At 43.8% G+C, this 13,402-nt stretch overlaps 1 protein-coding gene across 1 annotated transcript in view; it reads right to left on the bottom strand.

The window, feature by feature from the left end:
• Window positions 1-13,402, bottom strand: part of LOC144679901 (KAT8 regulatory NSL complex subunit 1-like) — a 189,679-nt gene that overhangs the window by 45,425 nt on the left and 130,852 nt on the right. Inside the window, exons 3-5 of the mRNA XM_078540846.1 lie at window positions 2,024-2,233; window positions 1,285-1,415; window positions 899-1,103 (exon numbers count right to left, since the gene is read on the bottom strand). Coding sequence (XP_078396972.1) covers window positions 899-1,103; window positions 1,285-1,415; window positions 2,024-2,233 — 546 coding nt within the window. The remainder of the gene's footprint in view (window positions 1-898; window positions 1,104-1,284; window positions 1,416-2,023; window positions 2,234-13,402) is intronic.

Raw genomic sequence — 13,402 nt, 5'->3', positions numbered from 1 at the left:
TCATAGCCAGTGGGCACACCCTCTGGTACATCGCCAACACAGCCATTTTTCAGATGCAAGCCTAGACAAGTATCAAAAAAGCTTTTTAAGCATTTGAGATCAAAGTCAAATCTAATACGATCCTCACCCAATGTGCACTCAAACACATATTGCAGCAGGGATGAGTGGGCAGCAGTCAGCTGTTGAACTCTGCAATCATCTTCTCCCTGAAGTCAAATGTAGTATCCATACTACTGCTATCCTGACTGAGATCGTCAAAGTCAGCATCAATACACAAACAAATCTGGGATCTTCCTGGTCTATGCTCATAATCTCACTCACCACTGGACTGGGGGGAATGCCAGCATTAGTTTGGTTTCTTGATGCTGTAGCTCTTCTACAGTCCAGGTTGGTTCACAGAGTGGGCAGGTCATTTCTCACAGCCACTTAACTCTCCACACATGTTCTACTCAAATGTTCACCTTCCCTTCAGAAGGAGCTGATTCAAGTTGGGAAAAATTCCATGGATACCTGTAGCTCTCTGGTGCGTCATTCCATTGCCCATTCTTCATGTATGAATCTATATGGTGATTGTTGGGTGGCTATTCAGTCACTGATGAGTCAAGGAATTGCACATGCACATTCATGCACATATTTACAGAAATGAGTCACAAGAGCACAATCAGGAGTGAAAACCTCAGCTGCCTTTTCCATTCAGTGGTCTGGGGATACCAACATCTATTGTAGCCCAACACCGTCAACAGCTAACTCAGCACAGACCAGGGGCTGAACCTGGGACTCTTGGACAACACATCTCACGACAATATCAAATAGTGGACCCATCTATTGAAGAACTCAGGGAATTTACAGCAGTCCCAGCCTATGCAATTTTTAATAACCATCAGAGAGAGTCACACACCTTTCTACCAAGATAACATGCCAGGTTAGATCTGACCAGCCTCCTTTTCCTGTACCTCCTGACAGGACGAATTCTGGCAGCAACACAGCTGTTGTCTGGTGGTGATGAAGGGATGGTAAGACCATCTAATCGCTGCCTTTTACAAAGGATTTCCTCTGTGTCTGAGCTGTCCAGCGAACTGTTGTCCAAAGGACTGGAATGCAAACTTTAAAAGTGAAGATAAAAGCCAGTGAGGCAAATGATGAGATCATTACAAATTTTTTTTTAAATTATTTATATAGTTGAGTAGATAACAAATCCTAAATGCTGAGTGTAAACAGTAGTGCAAAAACACTATGCTCTTTTTATTTCAGTCACAAGGACCAATGCAGTGTAAAGTAATTCACCTGTTCAGCAGTCCATTTAATTGCCTTGGCGGCGTGCAGACTTTAGGCAGTAGTGAAGAGCTTGAGGGAGAGCTACACAAAGGGCTGGAGGGACAGATGAGGCTTCCCAGAGACTGTGTAAGGCGAGAACTCTGCAAGTGAAATGAAACAAGTTGTCTTAGCTGCCTGGTGTTACCAAATAACAACCAACCCACTTGCACAGGATGCTTTTTCATATCACAAATAAATGAGAAAAGATTTTTATTCTCAATGTCACTTGTTAAAAATTTGTTCGTGGAATGTGGGCATGACTGGCTAGTCCGGCATTTATTGCCCATCCCTAATTGCCCTTGTTCAGAGGGCATTTAAGATGGGTCTAGAGTCACATGTAGGCCAGACCAGGTAAGGACAGCAGATTTCTTTTTCTAAAGGGCATTAGTGAACCAGATGGGTTTTTACAACAATGGTTTTGTGGTCATCATCAGACTTTTTTTAATTCCACATTTTTATCGAATTCAAATTTCGCCATCTGCCATGGTGGGATTTGAACCCAGAGCCCCAGAGCATTACCCTGGGTCTCTCGAACACTAGTCCAGTGACAATATCACTACGCCACAGACTCCCCTTATTATATGAAAAAGAATAGAGATTAATGATTTTGCTTAAACAGCATATTCTGGCTCTGAGGAGCTGCACCAAGTACTTCTTTTTAAAATTTCACATTTTGGACTACGGACACGTTTAACTACTGATCACAAACCTGTTTATCAATGTTCCGTAGGAGGAGAGATGGGCTGCAGGGTGAGAGTTCACATTTGTTATTGGCAATAGGGACCTGCACTTCAGCAGATGAGGAGTTGGAGTACGTCTCAGGGCCCTGTGAGCCAATTGCCGAGGTCGTCGTCACTAACCGGTACTGGTTCTTCATCAGATCTTCTGGCAATTGAGCCTCACCAAGGACAACTGGGCCCTGAGAAAAGAAAGTCAAATCAAGTCTCCATGAAGAGAATGCCATAAATTATCTGGCACATAATAATGTGATCTTTTTAAATCTTATGAGTAGTTTTCCAGTTTCTTTGTCAAATATTGAGACAAATGTGTGTCATTTTGTCCCTGCAATTTTCATCCCCTATTCTGCCCAATTGTACTTGGTTCCCTGGGCACCAGCAGAAATCCAGCACCTTGGCCACATGTAACCAATCTATCTGAGTTAATTCATCCCAAAGTCCCTGCCATCACAGTGACCAGACTGTTACCTTTATGTCCTTGTCCAGATATTGATTGCACATGCTATCAAAAACTGTTTGATGCCATGAGTCTTAAATTTTCCTTTTATCAGTTTCAACCTGAATGCTCTTGTCCTACTGTCACCAGTTAACATCAAATACTGAACCTGGATTGAATTTTCCAACATTTTTTACTACCTTAAATATATCCACCGGCATACTGAAGGCTGGAAAGCCAAAATTTCAACGGTTCTTATTCTCACCTCAGTTCTCTGACTCCCAGGATTCATCACCGTCACTCTTTTGCACCACTTCCAGTGCTTCAATGCCTCTCAGGTGTCTTAGTGTCCAGTTTTAGTCATTTGGTCAACAAGTCAAGGTACAGCTTGATCAGAGCACTGTACATTACACTCTGCCATTCTCTAATCTAGGTTAGAAATAAATTGAGCATCGTTGTTCAATTTGGACGAGAACATCCAAACTGAACTGTTGGATTCTGTTGAGTCACCTGACCTTTACTGGCAGGATTCCCGCTCCTCATCACAAGGAATGAATGATCCCTGCTGTGAAAAGAATAGAATTGGGCTCCAACATGGTCAAAACCTAGATGATCTCAATTGTGCATTTGATAAACAGTTGCCTGGGGGAACTGAGTTGGGTACTGGGGAAGTGCAGGGCAGTGGGGTGCTGGTAGGTAGAGCAGGGGGGAAACTTAGGCATGAAAGACTATGGAACTATATCCAGGGATGGCACCTTCAGGAAATGAATGGGAAAAAACTGGAATGATACAACACATAATACTTCACAAAGGAACAGAAATTCAAATACTTGGAATTCAGGTGCAGAGAAAACTACATTCATCTAGGCAAATGGAGGTATTCTATCACACTCCTGACTTGTGCCTTGTAGATAGTAAAAAGGCTTTGGGTAGTCAGGTGGTTAGATATCTACGACAGAAAACCCAGCCTAGATCTACTCCTGTAGCCACTGTATTTATACGCTGGACGATTTGAATTTCTGGTCAACAGTGACCCTCCAAGATGTTGATGGTGGGGAATTCCAGTACAGTAATGCTGTTGAATGTTTAGCAGAGGTGGTCAGATACTCTCTCAATGCAGATAGTCACTACCTGGCACTTGTGCAACACAGATGTTACTTGCCACTTATCAGCTGAAGCTCAAATGTTGTCCAGATCTTTCTGCATGTGGGCACAGAGTGCTTCAGTATCTGGGGGGCTGCAAATGGAACTGAACACTGTGCAATCATCAGCGAACATTCCCACTTCTGATCTTATTATGGAGCGAAGGTCATTGACGAAGCAGCTGAAGATGGTTGGCCGAGGGGCACAGCCATAAGGAACTTCTGAGAGATAATTGGCCTTCAAAAAACAAAACCATCTTCCTTTGTGCTCGATATAACTTCAGCCACTGGAGAGTTTTTCCCAATTCCCACTGACTTCAATTTTGCAAGGACTCCTTGATGCCACACTCGATTAAATACTGCCTTGTAGTCAAAGGCAGTCACTCTCATCTCACCTATTTGGCCTATGTTTAGGCTAAGGCTGTAATGAGCTCAGGACCCAAGTGGCCCTTGCAGAAGCCAAACTGAGCATCGTTCAGGAGGTTAATGCTGAATAAATGCCTCTTGATAGCACTATCAATGGCACCTTCTATCACTTTGCTGTTGATTGCAACTAGATTGGTGGGGTGGTATTAGCTGGATTGGATTTATCCTGTTTTTTGTGGACAGCAAATGCCCACACAATTTTGAGCAGATGCCAGTGTTGTAGATTGGCTAGAGGCCAGGCATATCATGTAGAACAAGTCTTCAGTATGAGATGTTGTTGGGGCCCGCTGCCTTTGCTGTTTCAGTGCACCCGAGCCACTTCTTGATATAGCATGGAGTGAATTGGATGTGCTGAAGACTGGCACCTCAGGAGGAGCCTGAGGTGCATTATTCACTTGACACTTCTGCCTGAAGATGGTTACAAACTCTTCAGCCCCATCTTTTGTACTCACAAGTAGGACTCTGCCAGTATTGAGGATAGGGATGTTCATGGAGCCTCCTTGTTTGTTATTTATATGTCTGCCACCATTCACAACTAGATGCAGTAAGATTGGAGAGCTTTGATATGAACTGTTGGCTGCGAGATTGCTTAGCTCTGCAAATAGCAGGCTGCGTCTGCTGATAAGTATGCAACTAACTTCTATGTTGCACCTTCACCACGTTTATACCTCATTTTTAAACACATCTGATATTGCTCCCAGCATGCTTTTCTACACTCTTTATTGAAACCAGCTTGATCCCCTGGCCTTGATGATAATGGCAGAGTGATGCCACAAGATTACAAATTGTGGTGGAATCTAGTTCTGCTGTTGCTAATGGCCTACAGCACCCCATTGATGCCCAGTTTTGGAACTGTTAGATCTGTTCTGCATCTACCCTATTTAGTACAGTGGTAGTACCACACAACATGATGAAGGGTGCCCTCAGTACAAAGAGAGGGCTTTGCCTCCAAAGGGCTGTGGGATGGTGGTCACTTATACTATACAGTCATTGACAGGCGCATCTGCAGCAGGAAGATTAGTAAGGATGAAGTTAAGTAGGTTTTTCTTCATGTTGGTTCTCCAATCACCCACTCTGGCAGTTGTGTCCTTCAGGACTCTGCCAGCTCAGCCATCAGTAGTGCTACTGAGTCACGCTAAGGTGACATAGTGAACTTCCCCACAAAGAGCAGATTCAGTGCCCTTGCTACCTTTGGCGTTTTTTCCAAGGAATGCTCAAACCAATTAATCAGCTGGTCAAGGAAGTAGGCGAGAATCAGTAGCAGGGTCCCTTGTCCATATTTGACCTGATGATGCCATGTGACATCACAAGGTTGGGAGTCAATGTTAAGGACTCCTGGGACCACTCTTTCCAGAATATATGCAACCCCTGGTTGTTCTGTCCTGTCAGTGTGACGGGACATGCCCAGGGATGGCAACAAAGCGTCTGGAACACTGCCATATTCACAGAATCATACCTTCTGGCCAATGTCAGGCTGTCAGAGTCAGGATAGAATCATACCTTACAGCCATGAAAGGCAGTTATCCAACTAGTCTGTGGGATGGCTCTCTCAACTTACACAAGTCCCCAGATGTTAGTGAGAAGGACTTTGCAGGGTTGACTGGGCTGGCTGTGCCAGGCTGATACATAACAGGCACCATTGTGCAGTATTGCGGTCGTCAACAAGGTAAAGAAATATTAGAGTTCAGCCAAAAGGTTTAATATTGTGCAAATTCTGAATTCATCATCTTTAATTGCTTCCATCATGGTCACTGCCAGTAAGAAACCTTAAACCACCAGCTCAGCCTGTACACAGCTCAAAACAATCTTCAGAAACAGCCAAAACTTTCAATACCAAAATATGGTGGGTGTTTTTTCTAATCATTTAACAAGAGAACGATACAGCACAGAAGAATGTCATTCAGCCCATTGCACCTCTGCTGGCTCTTTGCTAATTATATCTAATCAATTCTCTACTTGTTCCCCATGACGATGCAACTTTTGCTCCCAATTTAAGTATTTATCCAATTCCCTTTTGAACATTTCTATTGAATCTGCTATCCACATCGCAATAACTCACTGCATAAAAAATGCTTCCTCAACTCACCTCTGATTCTTGTGCCAATCACCTTCAATCTGTATCCTCTGGTTACGGACCCCGCTGCCAATGCAGAACAGTTTTTCTTTGTTTACTCTATCAAAACCATGCATGATTTTAAACACCTCCATCAAATCTCCTCAGCCTCTCTGCTCCAAGGACAGCAACCCCAGCTTCTCCAAATAACTGCAGTCTTTCATTGCTGGTATCCTGTACTTTCTAGCAAGTCTCTTCTGCACCATCCTTCAAGGCTTTGACATCCTTCCTAAAGTGTGGTCCCTAGCACTGAACAAATTCTAGCAGAGGTTATAAATGTTTAGTAAAACTTCCTTGCATTTGCACTCTATTCCTCTATTAATAAAACCAAGGATCCTAAATGCTTAGGCATACCTAAAAATGAGGTGTCAACCTGGTGAAACTATAACACAGGACTACTTGTGTGTCAAGCAGCATAAGCAGCAAGTGATAGACAGATCTAAGCAATCCCACAACCAACGGATCAGGTCTAAGCTCTGTAGTCTCCACATCCAGTCATAAATTGTGGCGGACAATTAAACAACTCACTGGAGGAGGAGGAGGCTGCACAAATATCCCCAGCCTCATTGATAGGGGAAGCCCAGCACATCAGTGCAAAAGATAAGGCTGAAGCATTCGCAACAATCTTCAGCCAGAAGTGCTGAGCGGATGATCCATCTTGGCCTCCTCCGCAGCTCCCCAGCATCACAGATGCCAGTCTCCATTTCATTCATAATGCCTCTCCCCATACTTCCTATAAAAATGTAACATTTGACATTTGTCTGCATGAAATTTCATCCGCCATATCTCTGCCCATTTTATCCATCTGTCTATGACCTCCTTAAGTTTGCAATTATCCTCTTCATGGTTTATATTGGGAATTTCATGACATCTGCGAACTTTGAAATTATACCATGCATACCCAATTCCAGGACATTAATGGATACCAAAAAGAGCAGTGGTCCCAAAATCAATCCTTGGGGAACACCACTGTACATTTCTCTTCAGTCTGAAAAACAACTGTTCACCAATACTCTGTTTTCTGTCCCTTAGCCAATTTTGTATCCCTGCTGTCTATGTCCCCTCAGTCCAATGGGCTTTAATTTTGCTGAACAAATCTATTATGTGGTACTTGATCAATGCCTTTTTAAAGTCTGTGTACACATTAATCCATTCCAGGTACTTCATGAAAGAACTCGATCAAGTTGGTTAAACATTATTTATCATGTGTTCATGGGATGTGGGTGCCGTGGCTATGCCAGCATTTATTGACCAGACCTAATTGCCCTCAAGAATGTGGTGGTGTGCTGCCTCCTTGAACCACTGCAGTCCAGGTATTATAGGAACACCCACAGTGCTTTTAGGAAGGGAATTCCAGGATTTTGACCCAACGACAGTGAAGGAATAGAGATATAGTTCCAAGTCAATATGGTGTGTGGCTTGGAGGGCAACTTGAAGGAGATGGTGTTCCGAAGCATGTGCTGCTCTTGCCCTTTTAGGTGGCAAAGGTGACGGATTTGGAAGATGCTATTAAAGGAGCCTTGGTGAGTTGCTGCAGTGCATCTTTTAGGTGGTACACACTGCTTCTCCTGTGCATCAGTGGTGGAGGGGGTGAATGTTGAAGGGGGTGAATATTGAAGGTGGTGGATAGGGTGCCAATCAAGCAGGCTGCTTTGTCCTGGATGGTGTTGAACTTCTTGAGTGTTGCTGGAGCTGCACTCATCCAGGCAAGTGGAGAGCATTCCATCACACTCCCGATTCCAGGCTTTGGGGAGTCAGATGAGTTACTTGCCACAGGATTCCTAGCCTCTGACCTGCTCTTGTAGCCCCAGTATTTATATGGCTAGTCCAGTTCAGTTTCTGGTCAAAGGTAACTAACTCCCAGGATGTTAACAGTGGGGGATTCAGTGATGGTAATGCCATTCAATGTCATGGGGAGACGGTGAGATTCTCTCTTGTTGGAAATGGTCATTGCCTGACACTTGTATGGCATGAATATTACTTGCCACTCATAAGCCCAAGCCTAAGTATTGTCCAGGTCTTGCTGCATATGGGCACGGACTGCTTCAGTATCTGAGGAGTCACGAACAGTGCAGAACATTGTGCAATCATCCACAAACTACTTTTATGATGGAGGGAAGATCATTGACGAAACAATGCAAGATTGTTGGGCTTGGGACACTACCCTGAGGAATGATGTCCCGGTCTGAGATGACTGACGTGCATCTTCCTTTGTACTAGGTATGACTCCAACCAGTGGAGAGTTTTCCCCTCGATTCTCGTTGACTTCAGTTTTGCTCAGGCTCCTTGATGCCACACTCGGTCAAATGCTGCCTTGGTGTCAAGAGTAGTCACTGTCACCTCACCAGTTCAGTTCTTTTGTTCAATTTTGGATCAAGGTTGTAATGAGATCAGGAGCTGAGCAAATATCCCAATCCTCAATGATGGGGGAGCCAAGCACATAAGTGCAAAAGACAAGCCACCTTCAGCCAGGAGTGCAAAGCTGATGGTCCATCTCGGCCTCCTCATGAGGTCCGCTGCTCCCTGGTGGAAGCAGGTTATTGTTGAGTAAGTGCCATCTGATGGCACTGTTGACTGCACTTTCCATCGCTTTGCTGATGATTGAGAGTAGATTGTTGGGACAATAATTGGCCGAGTTAGGTTTGTCCAGCTTTTTGTGGACAGGACATACCTGGGCAATTTTCCACATGGCTGGGTAGATGCCAGTGTTTAGATGTACTGGAACAGCTTGGCAAGGGCCATTGATAGTTCTGGAGCACAAGTTTACAGTATAATTGCCAGAATGTTGTCAGGACCTATAGCCTTTGCAGTATCCAATGCCTTCAGAAGTTGCTTGATATCATGTGGAGTTAATCGAATTGGCTGAAGACTAGCATCTGTGATGCTGGGGACCTCAGGAGGAGGCCAAAGTGGATCATCAGCTCCGCACTTCTGGCTGAAGGTGGCTGCAAATGCTTCAGCCTTGTCTTTTGCACTTAAGTGCTAGGCTCCCCCATCATTGAGGATTGGGATATTTGTGGAGCCTCCTCTTCCAGTAAGCTATTTAATTGTCCACCATCATTCATAACTGTATGTGGTAGGACCAGAGCTTAGATCTGATCCGTTGGTTGTGAGATTGCTTGGATCTGCTCATGCTGCTTTCACTGTTTGGCATGCAAGTAGTCCTGTGTAACAGCTTCACCAGGTTAATCTCTCATTTTTAGGTTATGTCTGGTGCTGTTCTTGGCATGTTCTCCTGCACTCTTCATTGAACCTAGGTTGATCCACTGGCTTGATGGTAATGGTAGAGTGGTGGAAAGGCCGGGCCATGAGGTTACAGGTTGCGGTCCGTGTACAATTCTCCTGCTACTGATGGCCCACAGCGCCTCATGGATGCCCAGTTTCAAATTGCTAGATCTGTTTAAAATCTATCCCATTTGGCATGGTGGTAGCGCCACACAACACATTGGAGAGTATTCTCAATGTGAAGACGGGATTTCGTCTCCACAAGGACTGTGCGGTGGTCAGCCCCACCAATACTGTCATGGACAGATGCATCTGCAACGGGTAGATTGGTAAGGACAAAAGTCAAGTAGGTTTTTCCCTTGTGTTGGTTCCCTCGCCAACTGTTGAAGACCCAGTCTAACGGCTATGTCCTTTAGGACTCATCCAACTCAGTCAGTAGTGGTGCTAATGAGCCATTCTTGGTGTTAGACATTGAAATCCCCCACCTGGAGTACATTCCATGTCCTTGCCACCTTCAGTGCTTCCTCCAAGTGGTGTTCAACATGGAGGAGCACTGATTCAGGAGCTGATGGGGGATGGTAGGTGGTAACCAGCAGGAGATTTCCTTGCCTGTATTTGACTTAACACCACGAGGCTTCGATGTTGAGGAACTGCCAGGGCAGTTCTCTCTCGACTGTATACCACTGTGCCGCCAGCTCTGGTGGATTACTAATCCAGTGACATTGCCAATACATTGCTGCCTCCCCCATGATTTACCTTCAACAAATCAAAACAATTGCTGCCTTCCATTTATAAATGCCAATTAATTTCAACTTTGATTATTGTCTCCGAGTTTCCCCGACACCAATGTTAGCCTGACTGATCTGAAATATTTCAGTTGAACATTACTGTCCACAAAATAGGACGTTACCTCTTGCAACAAGACAATAACATCTTGAACCTACATAGCAACTTTAACATAGAAAAACTTTCCAAGGAATTTCACAGCGCAAGAAATGAAAAATTCTCCCAATCAGTACAACAGAACAAATCAAGTGGGTGATGCACTTAAAATAAAATGATGCACTTTTTCCAAGTTACTCCACAACCTTGCTCATAAAGGGAACGGTGATTTTATTTCAAGTTCTATGATGCAACTGCGGACCAAAAATTTACATCAAGATTGTTAAATCAAGATTTAAGCTGCTTGTCTTCTCCAAACTCAGGAGGAAACTTTGTACCCAGTGATACTTGTTTTCAGAACTCATGGAGGAACAACCTGCTACATACTTGGGAGCTGCAAAGCCCTTTCAATGAGAGTAGTGAACTAAACTACCACCTTCTGTGCCCAAGTTATTGGAAGATTTTTGACATTTCATCAGAATGCTACCTCAGCCACAAAATTTGGAAAAGTCTCCAGAAACTTGGATGTCCACCAAATTTGTTACTCCTGCATGATGGTCTGACAGTAACCGTCCATTTGCAATGGATTGCAGAGCGAACCCTTTCATATCCAGACGGGTGCCAAGCAAGGTTGTTTGATGGTGCCAACTCTCTCAAATATCTACTCAGACTGGTCATGGGGTTCATTTGTGACCAGCTTCCACAAGTTTTGACTCAATGGGAAGCTTTTCAACCTCAACAGGCTAAGAGCCAAGACTAAGGTGATACTCCAGTATATCCATGACTTCCAATATGCCGACCAGTGCACACTGTGGCACATATTGCTAACGACATTCAGACCACCCTCAACCTCTTCAACTTTGCATACAAAAGGGTTGGTGTCTCCAACATCAGTAAGACCAAAATTTCCTGCCAGCCCTCCTCCAGACAAACACCTTTATCTCCAGCTATTGTTATTGATGATGAGACTCGAGAAATCGTTGAAGAATTCCCATATCTCAGCATTTGCCTTTCTCAAAAGGCCACCATCGGAGACGAGATCCAGCACAGATTTCGCAGTGCCACTGTAGCCTTCTAAAAATTGGGCAACTGGGTCTTTGACAACAGAGATCTCCCTAAAAGGACAAAGGCTTTGGTCTACAATGCTGTTGTTGTCACTACCCCTCTCTATGTTAGAGAGATATGGTCACCTACCAAAGGCATCCCTGAGCGCTAGAGGATTTCCATCAATGTGTCTCTGCAGGATACTCAAAGTCAACTGGGAAAACAGGTAAACAGATTCCAGTTTCCTCACCAAAGCCAATTCCTCCAGCATCGCAACCATGATCATGGGAAATCAGCTCCACTGGTCTGGGCACTGCAGCCATATGCCAAATAATCAGCTTCCAAAGCAGATTCTCTTTTCATAACTTAAGGATGGCACCCGATTTCAAGGAGGGCAGAAAAAATGTTTTAAGGACACTCTGAAGGCCTCACTGAAAAGGGGGAAAGTTGACACTGGTGCGTGGGAGGAACTTGCCCCAAACCATGTCACGTCACAGAATTTCATCCATCAAGCCAGAATATAGTTGGAAATTGACATCAAACTCTGCTGTGGAAAAGCGCTGAAAGAAAGAACGAACAGAACCCTGGTTCGAGAAACCTCCCTACTTCCTCAGGGCAACTCTTGCCCTCTCTGCCCAAAGGCCTGTGGCTCCAGGACTGGCTTGCTGAGTCACCCCAGGAGATACAAATCACTAACCATGACAGACATCGTCCTCCTCTTGAGAGACTGACTATGCTTTTTCTGGAACATTCTTAAGTGTTGGTCCCATTTAAAGCAACCTATTTATGCAAAGTTGGACTTGCAGAAATGACATCAATTAAAACAAATTAGTGAATCAAGATGAAGATTGACCATGACATGCACATGTGCTTGTCAAAGGTACCTCCATGTCTTGACAAAATTGCTATTCAGCACCAGCAACACGATTCACATTAGATAAGATAAACATAAGTAAGAAATATATGTTTAATTGTATAACAAATGTTTATACAGGAAAAATACTTGCCTTGTCACAAAAGACAGAGATTGAGATAAAGAAAAAGCATGCTTATGACAGATATCAAGTGGATAGTACAAACGAGAACCAGGCTGAATATGAAAGGTTCAGAGGGGAGGTGAAAAAGCATATAAGAAAGACAAACAGTGAGTATAAAAAGAGACATACAGCTAATATAAGAAGGAATCATAAAGTCTTCTCTTGGCTTAGAATTGGTAAAAGGGTAGTAAAAGAAGCAGTGGGGCCAATTAGGGACCAAAAAAGGAAATTTACATATGCAGGCAGGGGGCATAGCTGAGGTATTAAATGAATATTTTGCATCTGTCTTTACCAAGGAAGACGCTGCAAAGATCATGGTGAAAGAGGAGGTAATTCAGACACTTGGAGGGTTTAAAATTGATAAGGAGGAGACATTGGATAGGCTATCTATGCTTAAAGCTGATAAAGCACCAGACCATGAGATGCATCCAAGGATAGAGGGGAGTGAGAATGGAAATTGTAGAGGCACTGACCATAATTTTCCAGTCTTCCTGAGACTAGGGGTGGTGCCAGAGTACTGGAGAATTGCAAATGTTACACCATTGTTCAAAAAAGGGCATAAGGATAAGACCATCAACTACAGGCCACTCAATTTAAACTCAAAGGTGGGGAAGCTTCTAGAAATAAAAATGAGACAAAGTCAATAGCTGCTCAGTAATATACAATGTGAATATTGCTGAAAAGAGACACATGTTGCCGAAGCTTTTTGTCTTGCACTCATTGGGACAAGTGCAAGAGTGTCAAATTTCAAGCTAACACAACAATTTACACTACAGGAGAAAAGGGTACTGATTGGTTGGCAATTTAAGGTAATCAGTCAAGCTCGTAACATGGCTCATTTACAACTGCTAGAAGTGACATACGTTCATATGCAGAGGCCCGCTCTCAGCAAAAGGAATACATTGAAGCTTTGCACCATTTTTTGAATTACCTGGGAGCTTCAGGAAACTATAATTCCCTGTTCCTTTCTCCATGGCAACACTTCAGTCAATCTGGCTGAGAAACTGGTAAACGCAATGCAAATCAAACAAGCCTAGGTTTAATTT

Source organism: Cetorhinus maximus, chromosome 4 (genome assembly GCF_964194155.1).
Source record: "Cetorhinus maximus chromosome 4, sCetMax3.hap1.1, whole genome shotgun sequence".
Classification (NCBI taxonomy): Eukaryota; Metazoa; Chordata; class Chondrichthyes; order Lamniformes; family Cetorhinidae; genus Cetorhinus; species Cetorhinus maximus.
The sequence above is the reverse complement of the archived record's forward strand: the minus strand, read 5'-3'. Positions and strand labels throughout refer to the sequence as shown.